At 40.5% G+C, this 17,889-nt stretch overlaps 1 protein-coding gene across 1 annotated transcript in view; it reads left to right on the plus strand.

Moving 5' to 3' along the window:
- nampt2 (nicotinamide phosphoribosyltransferase 2) overlaps positions 1-17,889 on the plus strand; it is a 53,379-nt gene that overhangs the window by 13,863 nt on the left and 21,627 nt on the right. Inside the window, exons 2-7 of the mRNA XM_028824099.2 lie at positions 3,876-4,011; positions 5,039-5,142; positions 7,081-7,209; positions 9,853-10,011; positions 13,569-13,699; positions 16,385-16,610. Coding sequence (XP_028679932.1) covers positions 3,876-4,011; positions 5,039-5,142; positions 7,081-7,209; positions 9,853-10,011; positions 13,569-13,699; positions 16,385-16,610 — 885 coding nt within the window. The remainder of the gene's footprint in view (positions 1-3,875; positions 4,012-5,038; positions 5,143-7,080; positions 7,210-9,852; positions 10,012-13,568; positions 13,700-16,384; positions 16,611-17,889) is intronic.

The following is a 17,889-nucleotide window of genomic DNA, read 5'->3' on the forward strand; positions in this document are numbered from 1 at the left end:
CGGCAGAAGTCCCAAAAAGTAGAGAATCTCGAATTCCTGGAGCACCCTCTGATGACTCGTATGGAACCCAGCAGGGCTGACTCTATTCCCATAATGCCCCACTGGGTTCCACATGGCTACCATGGACCTGGGATGCTGCCATCTAGTGGATGGTAGGGTGAAAATATCCAATTTTAGAAGCTTTCGACCACCGCTCCTTATCCCCCCGTCTAGGTAAGGGTCTCATACTCCTCCTGGCCGAAATGCCCCCTACTCCTGGTTGGCATTTACAACAGACAATAACCACCTGCAGAATTTCTGTCTCCCACCTTGAACCCATTATGTCTTTATTCACTGTATACTCCAAAAGCAAAATACAAGTGGTCTTTCAAAGTGTTTGCTTTGTTCCAAATGAGGGAACATTTTGTTTCTTTGTTTTTAATTTGCACCTAGTTCTGTTGTGTTTCACACTGTAAACATTCAAGTGAATAAACATCCCATGGGTGTGCCAAGGACTTCTCTCATTGGGTAGAAACATTAACATTTTCTCCCTGGGAAGAAATATCATGGCGGGTATTTGCATACCACCACCTTTTCCTTATACTGTAATTATTAACTGGGAGACTCCTTGAACGTTATGCCCTACTAAGTTTATGTGCTGAAAGACATGTTTCAAATCAAACAGCTAAGAGTACAACAGAAGACAAGCTCTGCTGATGGCATCCACTGATGTGCTTCAATTTTATGACAGTAGACTGATCACCTAATTTTCATGTAACTGTATGATGTTGCGTATGTACTCTTCCCGTAGCCATATTATGAACGTAAGCTCAGCTCAGTTTAGTTTATGTCGAATCACAGGTTTAACTCTTGTACACGTTTTTTAATAATGTTTATTTTGGAATGCCTGATTACTATTGAATTTCAAAGTTTGGGTGCGCATTGAGAGGACGCCATGGTGTAAGGGTGCAGAATGTTTGAGTGGCAGTCTCTTGGGCCACTGCTGTTCATTTCTTGCGTATGTGTCCTGATTGACTTAATCACTTAAGTACATTTACAGCAATCTAAAAAAAAAAAAAAAGTTAAAAACCTGAAAAGATAAAATAAAACTAAACCACTGTCAACTGCTGTGTGATTGCACACGAGACAGGCTCTGAGACTGAATCAGGTTGTGCTCTGATTGAGTGAGCGATAATGCAAGTCATGTTACATTTGTACCTGTTTGCATATTTATTTCATGTTTTGCCCTTTAATTGTTTTAATTTGTTCAGCTGAGAAAATCATTGGCTGTTGTCTCCTAACACTAAAAGATCTGTTCATTGCCAGAGCGAAAAAGAGAGCAGGAAAGATTGCGGCTGACTCCACTCACCCTAGCATCCGTCTGTTCATCCCTCAAAGAGCAGGTACAAGTCTGTCGTGACCCACACTACATGCCTCAAAGTGTTCCGATCCTAAACAAACTTCTATAGGGTTACTTCTTACTGTTTTTGCAACATATAGATGGTAACTGTGCTGTTTGTGTATTCGTAAGTATTTCATATTTGCTCAAATTGTACTATTTGAATCTATTATTTTTTATAGTTTTGCTCATAATTGACTTAATTTATTGAAGTTTGCAAATGTTCTGTTGAAGAAATTGTTGTATTTGTGTAGTGGTTAGCACAGCGCTATGTTAATGGTTAGTAGTGACAGTGTTCGCTAACCCAGAAGCCAGCTTCTTGACTCTTTGACTGTCTGCAGGAAGTTAAATCATGGTTGTCTGCTAAATGAAATAGTGATAAAAGAGCTTCTTCTGGTAGGAACTAAATCTGATTTGGACAGATGTGATAATATTTGATTGACTATTGATAATTCTCTAATCGCTTCTTCCTCCCAGGTTAAGAGCTCGTGTTATTCTTGATTGTACCTTAAAATTTCCATCTACATATCATCAGCCATGTACTCCCATCTCTTTCAGCTCCCAGCATTGCTATTTTTGTTCATGCTCTGGTTGCATCTTGTTTATTGATTATTGTAATTGTATCCTTTCTGGTCTTCCACTTCAATTGGTTCACATTGCTGCAGCACATATTATTAGCAGCACCCTGCCCATTGAACACATCACTCCTGTCCTTCAGCAGCTTCACTGGCTCCCTGTTAAATATTGCATTGATTTTAAGATTCTGCTTATTGCTTACAAGACCCTCCATAATCGGGGACCTCCTTATCTTTCTGATCTTCTTCACATCTCCATTCCTTCCCGTATCCTTCTTCCTCTTTCAATCTTATTATACCTTCTGCTCGTTTGACTTCCACTGGGTTTAGAGCTTTCAGTTGAGCGGCTCCTCGCCTCTCTCCCACAAGATCTTCGTAATATTGACTCTCTTCCTACCTTTAAATCTCTCTTTAAAACACATCTTTTAAAGGTGGCTTATTTTGTTTGATATAAATTTTAGTTGATTCAATTTTACTATTGTATTTATTCTGTGTTTTATTGTACTGTAATATTCTATTAATTTTATATTGTGACTATTATTATTAATGTGTTCTGTATGGTGTTCTTGTGTGCCTTGAAAGGTGCCTATAAATAAAATAAATTATTATTACCTCATCAGATACAGTCTGATCTTGCAGATTTTGTATAGAGTGAATCTGCAAGACACAGACATTTGCAACATGATCGTTGAAGGACTGCTGGTCATCGATTACCATCCCCAAGAAGGTCCGTCCTTGCCAGGTTGAGTTCGACATGCCAAGATTCTAGCTGAGACCCCTGTGGTCCCCTGGCAGGAATAACTGGTACAGCTTCATATCATCAGCATGGCACTAAAATGAGAAACGATTGGACAGGATGATTGGGCCTAGTGAGGCTGTGCATAGAGACGAGAGGACCAGCACTGATCTCTGGGGCATTCCCATGCTTGCCTGGTGCACCCTTGACATCTCCCCTCTCCAGAACACATAGTAAGATTCAAACCACCAGAAGGCAGCCCCAGTGATGCCAGGGTCAGAGAGGGTGGCAAGGGGATCCACTGTATGTCAGAGGCACAGTGTCTTCTCGCTGATGCTGTATTCACATGCTGTGGTTCGGTCTGCCTGTACCGTGTGTTGCTTGGGTGTCTTCCAGCATTATTGTGAGCCTCACAGCTGCAGAAAATACTGTGAATGAGATAGAAAAGCACAATAAAGTCTGAAAAGTCAGTCCTCTGAAGGTAAAAGTTGGAAGTGATAAAGTGTAGGTTTGCGGCATTTTATGAAGGGCAGCGTCTTAGTGACGCAAAATGGCTGCCATCGCACCACCCAGATGGATGCTGCACATTGGTGGTGGTTGAAGTGACAGTGACCCCCCCCCCAACTATGTAAAGTGCTCTATAAATGTAAAGAATTACTATTATTTTTTTTATTAGGGTTTGTTTTGGTCACTAATAATATTGTTAAACTAAAGTAATTTTTCATGAATGGGTTAGCTTTGCAAAGTGGTTTAAAATCTCTGTCATCCGTGCAATGTAAGTGATATCAATAATAATGAAAGATGAATCGTCTGTTACTATATATGAGTGGGCCATAAACCCGGTGATCTGGTGTATCGATTGAAATTCTTCTTGCGGTATGGATTTCAATTTTTTTTTTTTCAACTGTTTTTGGTGGCTAAAAATTCAAAATTTCAAAAATGAAAATAAAGGTGAGTACCAAAAAAATGTAATTATGACTAATAAGGACTGTCAGTAGTTTTATTTAATTGAAATAGCCACATGCCTTTTAGAACAAGTTAAAAATATGTGATTACACGTTTGAATTGGTAACAAATGATGTATTACAGTACATTCAAAAGCATGTTCATTTGTTGGAATAAACTGAATTGTTCATGTGTCCATAACCCCCTACCTGCTGATTGTGACTTTCTTTTTTCTTTTTAGATTACACACTACAAGCAGTACCCTCCCAACATCAGTAAAGTGTATTCTTACTTTGAGTGCCGCATAAGAGAAGGCGACCGCTTCAAGGCAGTTGTGTTTTTTGGTCTGCAGTATCTACTAAAGAAATATTTAGCAGGTAACTGTATAACATTTGAGTTTCAGTATATTGGCTAGGATAATGAGAATGTTAATTCTTTAAAATCTTTTATGCCTTTACTCTGGAGACATTTTTAAAATGAGTGTTTGGGGTTATCCTGAAATCCGATCAGAGACCTGGACACCTATAAGGTCCCGTGCTGTGGCTGTGGCTTACCTTTTAAAATCCTCATTCTTGGGTTGTGCCATGTTAGGCTCAGGATAAACCTTTAAAGAGAACAAAGAAGCTGAAGAGCATTGATTAAGAGCACAATCAAGACAATACTAAAACAACAAAGAACACGACGTGCAGAAATTGGCAAGGATTATTATTTGATGTAGCTGTCCAACTGGCGCTAACGCAGGATGGTGTGGTGTGTGTGTGTGTCCTGGTTTGGACACTAACTAGAGGTGGAAACTCCTTGAAACTAAATGAATTAACATGGTAAGTCAGTGTTTATTGGTGTAATCACAAACCCCAGGGCACTAATGAGGCAACTGGCCTCCACTCACCTCCGCATGTGAATACTTAGCCATTGCCTCACCTATGCTCTGAAGACGCTGTGCTTCGCTACCACTCATTTACGCCACACCCCGATCATTATCATTAAGTGTCCATTGCCACGGACCTCTTCTTATCACACACTTATCCAAGGAGAATATTCAAAGAAAACTGCTGATGGCCTAGTTTCAAGTAACGAATAGTCGTTACAGCATATGGTTGTCATTCCTGTTGTGACAGCATTATGGAAGACTCCTGGTGAGAGACGGACCCCATCACTAAAAAAATTTCTTGTGACACTCTCTCATTCTGAAACCAGGGAAGATGGCTGCTGTAAATTGTAAAAATTTCTCCTTGCGGCCCACGTCTTGCGGTGGAACAGCCACCTTCATGCCTGGACTGCTGTTATTTATTGAAGCAGCTCAGGGCCGCCTTTCCATTCTCCCCACATACAGTGATTCATGGTCAAGCTGCCCTCTGAAGTGATCGCTTCTGTTAGTAACCTTTGTTTTTATGTGTTTGGCAGGTCCAGTTGTAACGGAAGAAAAAATTCAGCAAGCAAAGTTGTTTTACCTCTTACATTTTAAACAAGCTGTTTTTGATGAAGAAAGATGGAGATTGCTTTTAGAGGTGAAGACCGATTTGCTTCTTTTATGCTTTTTACATCGTAAATATGTCAACTTTTGCCCATTGTGGAATAATTTTCACTTGAATTTGATCCATAATACATTAGATATCATATTTTATCCAAAGTGAGACATCAGTGCGAGTGTCGCACAAGTGAAGGTTACTAATTTAATTGCAGCATTTTTGTCAGCTAAATGAAATTCCTGCTTATTTCCCTACAGTGAGATTGAGCAAGCAACCCACTAGCTATGCCACCTGTAACAACACTTCTGCAGACTTCATCGTAAACATGAAGTGTGAATTCCCAACAGAAAAGGCAAGGCGATACCTTGAGCGTGAGAGCGTCAGTCACTGCACACACTAGATGGTGCAGCTTTGTCCTGTGCTCTTTAGTCGTGCGTCCCAAAATCAGAGAGCATTGCTATCCAGGAAAAAAAAAAATACACTTTTTCCATTTTTTACAAGCAGTATGTAAATATGTATTGTGATGGAAACCAGGGCATCAACAGCCCAAATCCCAACACGAACACACATGCACAGTCCCAGGTTCAAGTAAAGGTTGATTTATGAATCAAATCCTCTCAGATATGTCACCACAAGCACAAAACACAGGTTTTCTCTCCACAATATTTTCTTCCTACTGCACTGTCCTCCTCCACTTAAACGTTGCTCCACTACCTCCCAGCTCCGACTCACCTGGATAAGGGAGTGTGGTCCCTTTTATTACAGACCCGGGAGTACTTCCGGTGCCAGGGCCATTGCCCAATGGAAGCACTTATAGTCCATTATAATAGGGAGCTTGTCTCCCTGTAGCACCCTCTCATGGCACCCAGTGACCCTGTGGACTACATTTCCCAGCATGCTCTGCTGGCTTCCCACTGGGCACGGATATCCGGTACTGCTGACATCTAGTGTGCTTGGGGGAATTAAAACTCCCCAGCGATCTCTTTTCTTTTCCATGGGCTGTCCGTCCTTCCTTCCGGGTCTGCTTCTTGTTTCCTTCCCGTCCAGCCCATGTGGCATCTACGATATTATGTGAAAATTTATACGTATAATTATGAAAATGTGTTTTTTAAAATATCTGTTGAGGGCCTGACCCCCATGGTGTCAAAAAGCTGTTTTGGATGGGTTTAGAGTTAATTTTGTGATTTTTTTCCCATATATGCCAAAGATATGCGTGTTACATTCATTAATGGACTCTGATGGATTGTGAAGTGAGAGTGGGCACATGTATAAGTACTGTTAGTCTGATTACTTTTGTATTTTACATGTTTCTGGCTTACTTTTTTTGCAGTAATTTATTTTTATTGTTTTAACAGTAACATAATTGTCTTTTTTCACCATTTGTGCTGTGATTTTGTGATGATTTCTGATAGCTGTGGCCATATGCTTTTTAAGTATCACTAGGATGGTTGCCACCATGTGATCACCATGACATGTGACTGTTATGAGTTGCAGTGCTCTCTAAAATCAAATCCCTCCAACAAGTAGGCCTCAGGGCTCCAGTGAGGCCTAGAAACATGTGGTAGGCTTCAGTCAGGGTGTGTTTCTTCACACACAGAAAAGTAGAATCCTGAAATACTTTTAACAAACAGCTACATCACAGGTTCCTTCAAATTTTGACAAACAATATTCTGGATCTTATGCACATAGGAATTGACGACCTGTGTCAGGTGGTCAATTCAGTTATAATGGGAAGCTAAAAATGATTCTTTTTTTTATATTGTTATATATCTTAAATATGATTAAAATATTTTAGGTTAATACACCAGTTATTTTCACTACAGAAAAACTTTACCAGCATGTGTTAAGTGGAAGAAGGTCATAGTAGGAGTACAATGTATTGTCTCAGTTCAGTTTTGACCTTTTGTTAATGTGACCTCACTTTTCTGCTTAGTTGTATTTATGTGTATTAGTTCAATTTGTTTGTTTGTTTGTCAGAAACACGACGGGCGACTTCCTATTCGGATCAAGGCAGTTCCTGAAGGAATGATTGTTCCCAGGGGTAACGTCCTTTTTACAGTCGAGAACACAGACCCCGATTTCTACTGGCTTACCAATTATGTGGAGGTTTGTAATTCACTCCATAGATTGTTGTTTATGCTTATGATATGAGGGTCCTTCAGAAAGTTTCATTTTTTCTTTATGTGGAAGGAATTACAGATTCATGACTTTTCATTGTAATGTCCTTGCAGGTTTATTAGTTTTGCACACTCGGTCCACTTACACATTAGAAGAATATGCAGACTCCGTACAGACCTTGACCAGGAAAGAAATCACACATGAGCTCATGGCACTGTGTGACAGCAACACTAGATGTGTACCACTACTGCTAAACGACCCGATTAAAACTAAGAGTGTATGTGTAAGGTCTGCTCACTTTATAGCAATGATTGAGCGTTACACATCTGCTTAACCTGTCACTGCAACAATAACGCCAGCAAGTATAGAAAAGTGTATTCTTAAAGTTGATGATTTACATATGTTCAAAGATAATCATGAGCATATATGAAAATAAGCATTTTATCTTAGTGCACATTAGTATAGCAAGGGTTAAATCACAAAAAGGCCTCTGCCAGTATATTTTTTTTATTTTTCTTAGCAAGCTGGAAACCACCAATATTTCATGAGCCAAGGTCAGGTATGTAGAGAGAGCCTGACAGGCAAAACCCCCCACATTTCTTCCCAGGTGGTAAACGTGAGCTGAGGACTGGAGATAATGGTGACAGGAACTGGACGGGTTCAAGGTGGACGGAGGGCCTGTAAGGTGGGCACAATAGGTAGAATAGAGTGCTACACTCATTAGGCTGGGAAATATTGGTGGAACTAATTAGGGGCAGGGGCAATGGGAAGCTGGGAGTTAGATAGGGGTGACAAATAAACTGAGTGAGGTTAACTTTTGATAAGAACTTCTGCTGCCTGTTCTGAGACTCTGAATGCCTTCTTAGGGCAAAGAGTGCCCATCTCCTCTTCCTAAGTGGGGTGAATAAACATCTACTTGTGCTCTGATTTGATAACAAAATATTGCTGTGTAATATAGTGATAAATGGTAGTGAATTTATTTATTTATTTGCACATACATACAGACATAGGTTTTCATAAACAGGAAGCACAGGTGGTTGATGCCAGTGTCTGAACTTTCTCCCTCCCACAGTTTAAATGCAGGCTGAATTTGAATTCAGTGGTGACCACTTGAAGTTGACATATCCGGCAAGAGGATGAGTTTCTTGTTTTTAGCTGCTTTTCCTTGAAGTTTCAGTAAAAGCTGCCACTTGGTGCCCATTAGCTGACGACCAATTGGCCAAGTAAAGCCTCAGAGGTCGTCACTGGCAAGTGCCAATGCTTCGCTATGTGCTCTCAGTTGTGACTAATAGCTGAAAATGACCAGTAAACTCACCAGAATACACCAGCTGATCATGAGGCTGCAACGCCTGCAGGCGAGGGGTGCCAGCACATGCCATACAAGAATTGGTGTTCTTTTTTGAACAAAAGTTATGATGGCACTGTTTTAATTTGTATATCTGAAACTGTGCATAAAAATCAAATTCACAAAATCTAGTTTCATTTTCATTTACTTTTTTTCATTTATTTCTATTTTTTTTAGACTTTTTCCTTTTTTCATTTTAGTTTTAGTTTAAAAAAATTGTTCATTTTTCATTAACATCATATTTCATTTTAGTTTTTGTTAATGAGAAAAACACTGATAATTTATATAATATATATATTGTATATACATATAGGTATATACTGTATGTGTATATGAACAAATCCAGGAACGGAATATTGTGTATATTGTATATAATTGTACTGATATAATAACAGTAGTTATTTACATTTATATAGTGCTTTTCTCACTACTTAAAGCACTTTACATCGTGAATGGGGAGCCACTTCTACCGCCAATAAAGTGCTGCATTCACCTGGATGATGCGATGGCAGCCATTTTTGCACCAGTGCACTCACCACACATTAGCTTTTGACTTTCTCTCACCACTTCACCACCTAATTAGAGGCAAGGGATGATTAGGGGGCCAGAATGACTAGTCCCTGGTGGGCAGGATATCAGGATACTGCCTACTCTTTTTACGAAGGATGCCCAATGTTCTTTTATGACCACACTGAGTCAGGACCTCGGTTGTACATCTCATCCAAAAAGGAGAGCTCCGTTTTTACAGCACCGTGTCTCTCTCTCTCTGCACTGGGGCATTGGGATCCACATTCAGACCACAGGGTAAGCGCCCCCTGCTGGACTTGCGCGCACCTCTTCCAGCAGCAACCCAAGCTTTTCCTAGATGGTCTCCCACTGAAGTACTGTGTGGGCCTGAACAGACTTGAATTCAGAACAGGTCATCCACCTGAAGCTATGTGATTTGGCTGCTGCCTGCATGCCAAGTATTTTTTATTAATTTATTTTTTTGGTATTGTATTGTTCTTACTGTCCCATGAAGACAGACAAGTAAGGATTTCCTAGTGCAGAGTACACTTGACAATAATCTTGAACTTGACTTAACAATTCAGTATAGCAGCCTAATAATACTTTTCACAAATAATGGGTCTCATACCATTTTTAAATGCTAGTGATTATGTGTTGCACTCTTTTCCACTCAATAAAACTAAACTAAACATACTACAAAAACAAATCCTGCAATATTACTTTCAATTGTCAAATGTGACAGCCAGCTAATTCATTTATGTATGTACTTATTTTTTTAGACTATGCTAGTTCAAATTTGGTATCCAATTACTGTGACGACCATTTCCCGGGAGTTTAAGAAGATCTTGGCCAGACACTTGAAGGAGACCTCAGGGAGTCTTGATGGTCTGGAATATAAGCTGCATGATTTTGGCTACAGGGGGGTGTCCTCTCAGGAGGTGAGTGCTTCTGTTTGGGGAGTTTATGACTTGTCTGAATGCTACCAACTGCTGGCATCACTAAAGCTGCAGATGCCCTGTGATCAAAAACTTCATTACACTTGCCAGTTGTTTCTTGTGATTTCTGTTTTCTTTTCTATATATTTGTTTGTTCTCTTTGTTATAGTCTTTAAAAACAATTGTTATTGGATTTAATTAATTGAAGAGTATTTTTCTGTTGGTCAATGTCAACATGAAAACAGATTTCCGCAATGAGGTCTAATTTAATTACACATTTAAAACACAAAATATCTGACCATTAAGTATTAATCCTTTTTAATATGACGCATCACTTGTGAAGCCATTTGATTTTAGAAGTCACCTGATTAATTTGATTGTGATCACTAGCCTGTGGTTCCATTTGATTGTATATGGAAGAGCCAGGTTGTGGTGTGTCAGAATGCTGGTCTGACCTGCACAATGATAACAGAAGAGCATTGTATTGAGAAACAGAAAGAGTATGGCACAGCTGTCAATCTTCTAGAGGACGCTGCCCACAAAAGTGAAGAAGACGAGCGAGGGAGGCCACCAAGAGACTTCTGAGAACTCTGAAGAAGGCACAAGCTACTGTGAATAGCATTGGAGAAACTGCAGAAGACATCTGTGCCTGGGTGCTTCACCAGTTGCAGCTTTATGGGAGAGTGGCAAAGATAAAAAAAAATGGACAGGACAATTTGGCAAAAGGCAAATTTGAGACTCTGCAGTCAGGTGGAAGAAGATTCTGGTATATGACACCAAGGTTGAGCTTTTTGACAATTGGAATGAATGTCCTGTTGCACTGCACATGATCTAAACCACACCTTCCTTATTGTGCATGGCAGTGGCAGGGTCAGGCGGTGGGGACGCTTCTCTGGCAACAGGCTGTGTGAGGCTCGTGACGGTAAATTCAATGCAGCAAAATATGGGGAAATCCTGGAGGAAAACCTGCAAGAAACCAGCAACTTGGGAGAAGACCAGCCAGAGAAAGCCTAAGGTACACAGGAATGGCCTAGAGAAACATCAATGTGAATGTCCTGGAGTGGCCAAGTCAGAGTCCAGATCTCAGAGACTTTGTGGCTAGACATGAAAAAGGAGCCACTTAACGATTCCCATGACACTTGACAGATCCTGAGCAGTTTTAAAGAAGAATGGAGAGAAATGGCAGAGCTGACAGAGAGGGAGACCTGAGCACACAGACACAAGACTGCCATGGCTGACTTGAAGAGGTGCATACTTGTGCCATCGGTTATTTACTGTTTTATATTTATAATTAATTTAGCCCACTTCCCAGAGATATGTCTTCATTTTGACCTTAATGCGTCTTTTTCTGTTGATCAGTGTCAAAAAAGCCAAATTAAATCCACTGGAATTTAATGTTGTGTAGCAATAAAATATGAAAACTTCCAAGTGGACAGAAACTTTCTTTTGCACCGTATGTTCCATTTCTGCTGATAAGTAAGACTGCTGATTTCTCAAATTATTTTTTTAAATGCCACTTCATTTTGAGATAACATTCATTTAGCACCTGGTAATGGTTGAGTATTTCCTCGGCATCCCACATCCACACACACGTCTATGGCTTGTATTTCAAAGCCTTTTTCATGTACACTTCTTACCTTATGAATACTGAGCCGACTGTCAAGTCACATTAACTTGGGATTATTCCAAGCCATTTGCCATCACTTTGCAGGATGCTAAGCGCTGCAGTCCATGAATGTCATGCCAACCTAGATCATAAAGAAAATAAAATTGACGCTGACAGGAAATCACAGTTTTCCAGTTTTTCCCAGATGTTCTCCTCACTGTGTGCTTAGCTTATGTTATTCCCAGGGTGTTTTCTAACAGTAGTTAAGCTTCAAGAGCCTTTCGATTACCTTTACATATATAACGGTATATATATAAACTCTGCTGAATCTGAACAAATGTGTTTTTAATTAATTATTTATCTTTTTCTTTCATATAGAAAAAGTCATACATTTTTCATATGTTGTTTTTCCCAACTTGAAACAGTACTGTTTTGGTAGGAAACGTTTAGGAAATTTATTTTAACAAGACAACATTCTTAAATGCACTTAATGTAATTTGGAGCAATTCAGCCAATTCTACCAGCATCGAGTGCCAGAGAGGAACTAACCCTGGATGGGGTGCCAGTCTATTGCGGGTCCTCCTCACTCACAGGCGACTAATTTGAAATCGTCATACAACCTACACTACACATTCTTGGGATGTGGGAGCAAACATGGAGGACTTAGCAGGAAGAGAGTAAACATTGATAAGCCTTGAAGATTTGACAGTGGGATTTGTGCCACCTCGTGTGTAAAGTTGACTTAGAAAATGAATGCTTCAGTCTCTAAACTTTGGTTATTTTGCTTCAAAACCTGCCATACCATACATACAAGTAACGCCTGACCATCACACTTATATGAGCTTATTGGACATCCCTTTCCAAAACATTGGCATGATTATGCAGTTAACCCAAACCCACCAGACATCCTCCACTCTTTTGAGGAGTGTCCATGTAAAGATGTGTGCTCCTTCAGCCAAAAGAGTATTTGTAATGTGGACAAGGAGTCCTGACCAGCAATTGGCATTCCAGTTCAACCCAAAGGATTGAGTGAGGTCAGGGCTCTGTGCAGGCTGCTCGAGTTCCTCCATGTCTGTATGGACCTGGCTTTGTGCACAGGGGGAACAGTCATACTGGAATAGTAGAGGCCCTTCACCAAACTGTTGACACATAACTAGAAGCGCTCAGTTGTCTACAATGTCTTTGTCAGCTGTAGTATTAACAGTAGCCTTCACTGGAGACAAGGGGCTCAGTCCAGACCTTGCCTTTAGCCCTCCTCACCAGACTTTACAGTAGGCACCATGACGTCTTGAGGATAGTATTCTCTAGCATCTGCCAAACCCAAATTAGTCCATCAGACTGCCAGATGGAGTGATGAATCATCCTTCACTGTGTTTCCACTGCTCCAGAGTCCAATAGCAGCGTGCTTTACGCCATTCCAGCCGATGCTTATCATTACACATCGTGATCTTAGGCTTGTGTGCAGCTGCTCGGCCATGGCCACCCATTTCATGAGGCTCTGCGAGTGTTCTTAAGTGGCCCAGACTGGAACCCAAATGAACATCTCATGAGGGAACTGAAAATAGTTGTCGTTGCTGGCCTCCATTCAGCCTCACAGAGCTTAAGAGGATTTGCAGAGAAGTATTGTGGTTGTTTTTAGATCAGCGTGCAGGAATGAAGAAGCATGTCTGCGCATAGAAAGGAGCACCAGAAAAGTCCGAAAGGAATGTCATTGAAGTCAGAGTATCATAAACAGGTTTAGAAATTAACCCTTTGGTTTATTTAGGAACTTTTTCCTGGTTGCCCGATATTCTTCCTTTGAGTTTCAGCTACCTGGTGAAACCACTTTTTCAGTTTGTAACAGAATTTCCACACTTGGCAGCTTTTTTTTAGTTGGAACAGAATGAGCTTTTTAAAATGAGAATTATTCCTATGTGATGCTTTACTTCTAGCTGCACTTTTTTATGTTTTCCAGTCGGCTGCCTTGGGAGGAGCATCACACCTGGTGAACTTCTGTAGCACAGACACCGTCGCAGGCCTTCTTATGGCCCAGCAGTACTACAGCTGCCCCATGGCCGGCTTCTCAATCCCAGCAGCAGAACACAGGTAAAGGCAGGAGAGGGCGGCTTCTTTCAGTATGCGGTTAGTCCTTGCGGCCTTTTTGGGCTGTCATCTATTTAAATGTCACAACGTTGACTCTTCATGTAAATTATGTATTCTAGCCAAGTTTAAACTAGATTGTCTTCTGTATTAAGTTTGTTTTTAATTTGTTTATTTTTATATTGCGCTGTTCACAGTGACAAGCTCAGACCATTGTACACAATGAAGAGCTAATATCATTTAAACAGAAAATAACATTAAGTAATACATCATGAAACATTTGCGTCTGTGTGTGTGTTTGTATATGAGGTATGACACAAAAAAAAGCCGAGACCCTATAGCTTGGGAATCAATAGTGGAAAGGTGACACAAAGAGATGGTTCTAGAAGATGGTCTAACTTGTCATGGTGACAAAAGGCTCAGTTCGATCACTTCACTCAGTACGAGTGGATGCATGTTCAAACATTGACGTTTTCTTACCCTTGTTTGGAGAATGTCGGAGTGCAAGAGTGAACAGTGAGTTAACAGCAAGTTTCTTGTGAAACTGAAGAAATCCACAACAGAAACTTTTCAATTATTGATTGAGGCTTACGGTGAAGAGTGCACATCTCTGTGCGCGTTTTTGAAAGGCACAAGTCGGTGTTCAAAGGAACCCGTTTTTTGGCAGTAGAAGTTGTGAAAGTAAAAACGGTGGAAATCCTCAACCACGTCACAGAAACTGATCTGCAGAATTGCTTTGAATGTTAGCAGGCACGTATGCACCTGTGTGTCAACTCAAAAGGGAACTGTTTTGATGGTGATCGTAGTTAATTTTCTTAAGTGGTTGACTAAAGAGTTACAAGCACTGTCTCAATTTTCTTTTTTGTGTTGGACCTCATATATTATACTATATATATAATACACAATTATTATGATTGATGATATGGATGCACAGGCATTAATATTGGTATTCCTTTTTATATTGGGAAGCCAATAAAATGGAAGGACGTCCTTCCAGGATCTTCAGTTCCTCACTCTGCTGAGTGGTAGTGTTTCTCTGATGGTTTCCCATTTGGACGTCCACAAGACGACTACATGAGAGTTGTAATTCCAGTGGACATCCCTGTTGGGGGTCCTTCTGTGCTGCTGGGAGTAGGCTGTGCCTGACTTAGGAGTGCTGCCATGATACACTACTTTTGTACTGGAGCCGCTCCTAGGTCCAGCTGCTCAGTCCGTCTATATCACACCCTAACTCTATAAAGCTTTGCTCATTATCACTCACACCTATCAAGTCAGTACATGACCTTGGGGTGATGACCAACTATCCTTCACTTAACACAAATTGCTTCTTACTGTTGTTCATGCAGGTTCACTCTATATAACGTGCAAGATCAGGCTGTATCTAAAGGAGTATGCAGCATAACTTCTGGTCCAGACTTTGGTCTTGTCACGTCTTGACTACTAGAACTGTTTATTGGCAGGGGTCCCTGCTTGCTCTGCCAAAGTACTGCAAGTGATTCAAAATGCAGCAGCACGTCTTGTGCTCAATCGTCCGAGACGGGCACTTGTGACTCCTTTTCTCAGGTCACTACACTGGCTGAAGGTAGCAGCACACATTATGTTCAAAGCTGTTATGCTTGCTTATAAAGGGTAGTCCGTAAGTTGGCACTGATGAGGTCCCATACTCCTTTTCACCGCCATCATGTCTGCTAATCAGTGGCATCTGGTGATACCAAGTCTCTGTGGCATCATATCTCAATCCAGACCCTTTTAATATTTGGCTTTTAGCAAGTGTAATGAGCTGCCCACCTCCATTTGAACTGCTTACTCCTTCAGTATGTTTAAGAAGCGTTTGAAGACTCTTTTTCTGTGAATATCTAATTGATAATGAAGAGAGGTTTTCTAGCTAATCTGTTTGTTTCAGAGCTCTTCCCTTGTGACGTTCAACTTTATAATCTTGTCCTCTAACACCTTTTTCAAAACTGTCCCCAGACTGATCAACTCTCAACTCTGAATCAAAAAGCACCTGCTAAATGAGCAAATGTTCATTTAAGTGCTGTGCGGCTTTGGTGGTCCAGGGATAGGTGGAGGGGACCAGTCAGACTGGTGCAGTGGGCCATTCAAGACAAGGCCAGGGATCAGCCCAGATAACCAGCTGCTTCTTCTTCCTCTTCTATGCCACACATTCTTAGGGGAGTCTGATGCTTAATCATTAGAAGACGCCCTGAGTGTACAATGTAAGAGTTGTGCTGGCAAGACAAAATGTCTTATTTGAGGCACAGAAAAAAGATTTTTCAAAATTATAAGTGTTTGTGTGGGTTATGATTATAAATAAAACTTTCTGATTTTCACGGGTCAGGCTCAAAGCGCTTTGATCAGCCCTCCTGTCTGTGGTGAATGTTGCTTTACTTGACCCCCTAGACATTTACCTGGGAATGTTTATGTGCAGCTGCGGATGATTCAGATTGAAATGAAGGTCCCTAATCATTGCTTTTCTCCCTTATCTACCATCTTTTTTTCCTTTCTGTGTAAATTGAAATACTTTCATCATAAACATTTATATTTAATGCACTGTTTTTCTTTCTGTATATGTGGGGAAGGTTTCACTACCTGCTGTGTCAGAAAGTGAAGTAATCACTATTAGGCATTTGGAGATCCAAGACAAATATTTGCTTTCTGCTAATGCAAAGTCACTCACTCTTCTTTTCACAGCACAATCATCTCATGGGGACGGAATCGAGAGAAAGAAGCATTTGAATATTTGCTGGAACAATTCCCCTCAGGACCTCTCTCGGTCGTTAGTGACAGTTACGACATTTTCAAAGCCTGCAGACATATCTGGGGGGGGAAGCTGAAGGAACGCGTCATGGAACGAAATGAGGACTCCAGGCTTGTTATCAGGCCTGACTCGGGGGATCCAGTCGAGACCATCATTGAGGTACTGTGTGTAGCCCTGCTTTGCATGGGGTTCTATTCCTGGCTTTATTGGATTCAAGTGTGCAATCAGTGCTTAGCACTGCTGTCAGATTGATCAAGGTTCAAATCCTAGGCCAGGTACCGTCTGTGTGGAGTTTACTTGTTCTGCTTATTAATGTGTAAGTTCTTCTAAAGACGTGTCACGTAGGAGATTCTAAATGGACCCAATCTGTGTAAATGTGTGTGGGTGTGCTCCCTGCCACTTACAAATATTCCATGACTGGTCTGTTGTGGAGAATGGACTCACTGTCTCTTCAAACTAAACACTTGGAGTCTTGAGGTGGGCAACAGGAATAGACTTTATTGTAAAAATGCACAAGCCATCTCAGCTTATTGAAGTGAGCGCCCCTCGATGGGAAAATCGTAAATTTATTACAATTGTTATCAGTATTTCTTTTGCACTTGAACATTTTCACCACTATCTGACTCCCAACAACACATCCTTCATTCATAAAATGTATCCCTACCACAAATATTTTCTCATACTTTATCAGAAGTAATCGCTTTCCTGCTCCCTTACTTTGCAACCATTATTTCTAAAACCAAGACATAGTTTAGTTAGCACTCGTCCCTAAGAGTGATCTTCACCTAATTACCTTTTTATGTCCACTAAATCGCTTCTCAGGTTCCTGACCTAGGGCTGATAGATAATGGTGGCTTTCCATGCATTAAGAAAAGTGAAAAATCCGGGCATGAGCCGTTAACGATTTAACCTTTTCATAACCTAAGGCTAGCTATTACAATATGTTCCATTTTAATTTAATAGAGATTACATTAATACAAGTTTTAAATCCTCTGTAGTCCCTGCCTTTCTCTCATGATACACTCCATACCACCTTCACCCTCTTTTGCATTAATGTGTTTGCCTGCTATTGGAGTGTGTGGTGTTTCACCTTCAAACTTCAGTGCCTTCACGTGAATTTCCATTCTGACTTTTCGGAGATTTGCTACTTGGTCTGCCTAAAAAGCAATTAAAGAAAAACTGGATGTTTTTCAAGAAAATAAAGAGCAAACTAAATGTTTTAAACGTGTATCACATTAACTGACCGGTTTATATTTTTTTATTTTATACAATTGACTAAGAGGAAAAGACAGTGTTGCATTACAACTCAATTCTGTGAATGTGGGTACCTTTGTATTCTCTGAATTGTCCTACTTGTAGCTCTGAGGTTGTAGGGCATTCAAAGGGAATTTCTGACTCAGAAGCTCACAGTTACCATCTTTCTGATAGCATGTGAACG

Source organism: Erpetoichthys calabaricus, chromosome 18 (assembly GCF_900747795.2).
Source record: "Erpetoichthys calabaricus chromosome 18, fErpCal1.3, whole genome shotgun sequence".
NCBI lineage: Eukaryota > Metazoa > Chordata > Cladistia > Polypteriformes > Polypteridae > Erpetoichthys > Erpetoichthys calabaricus.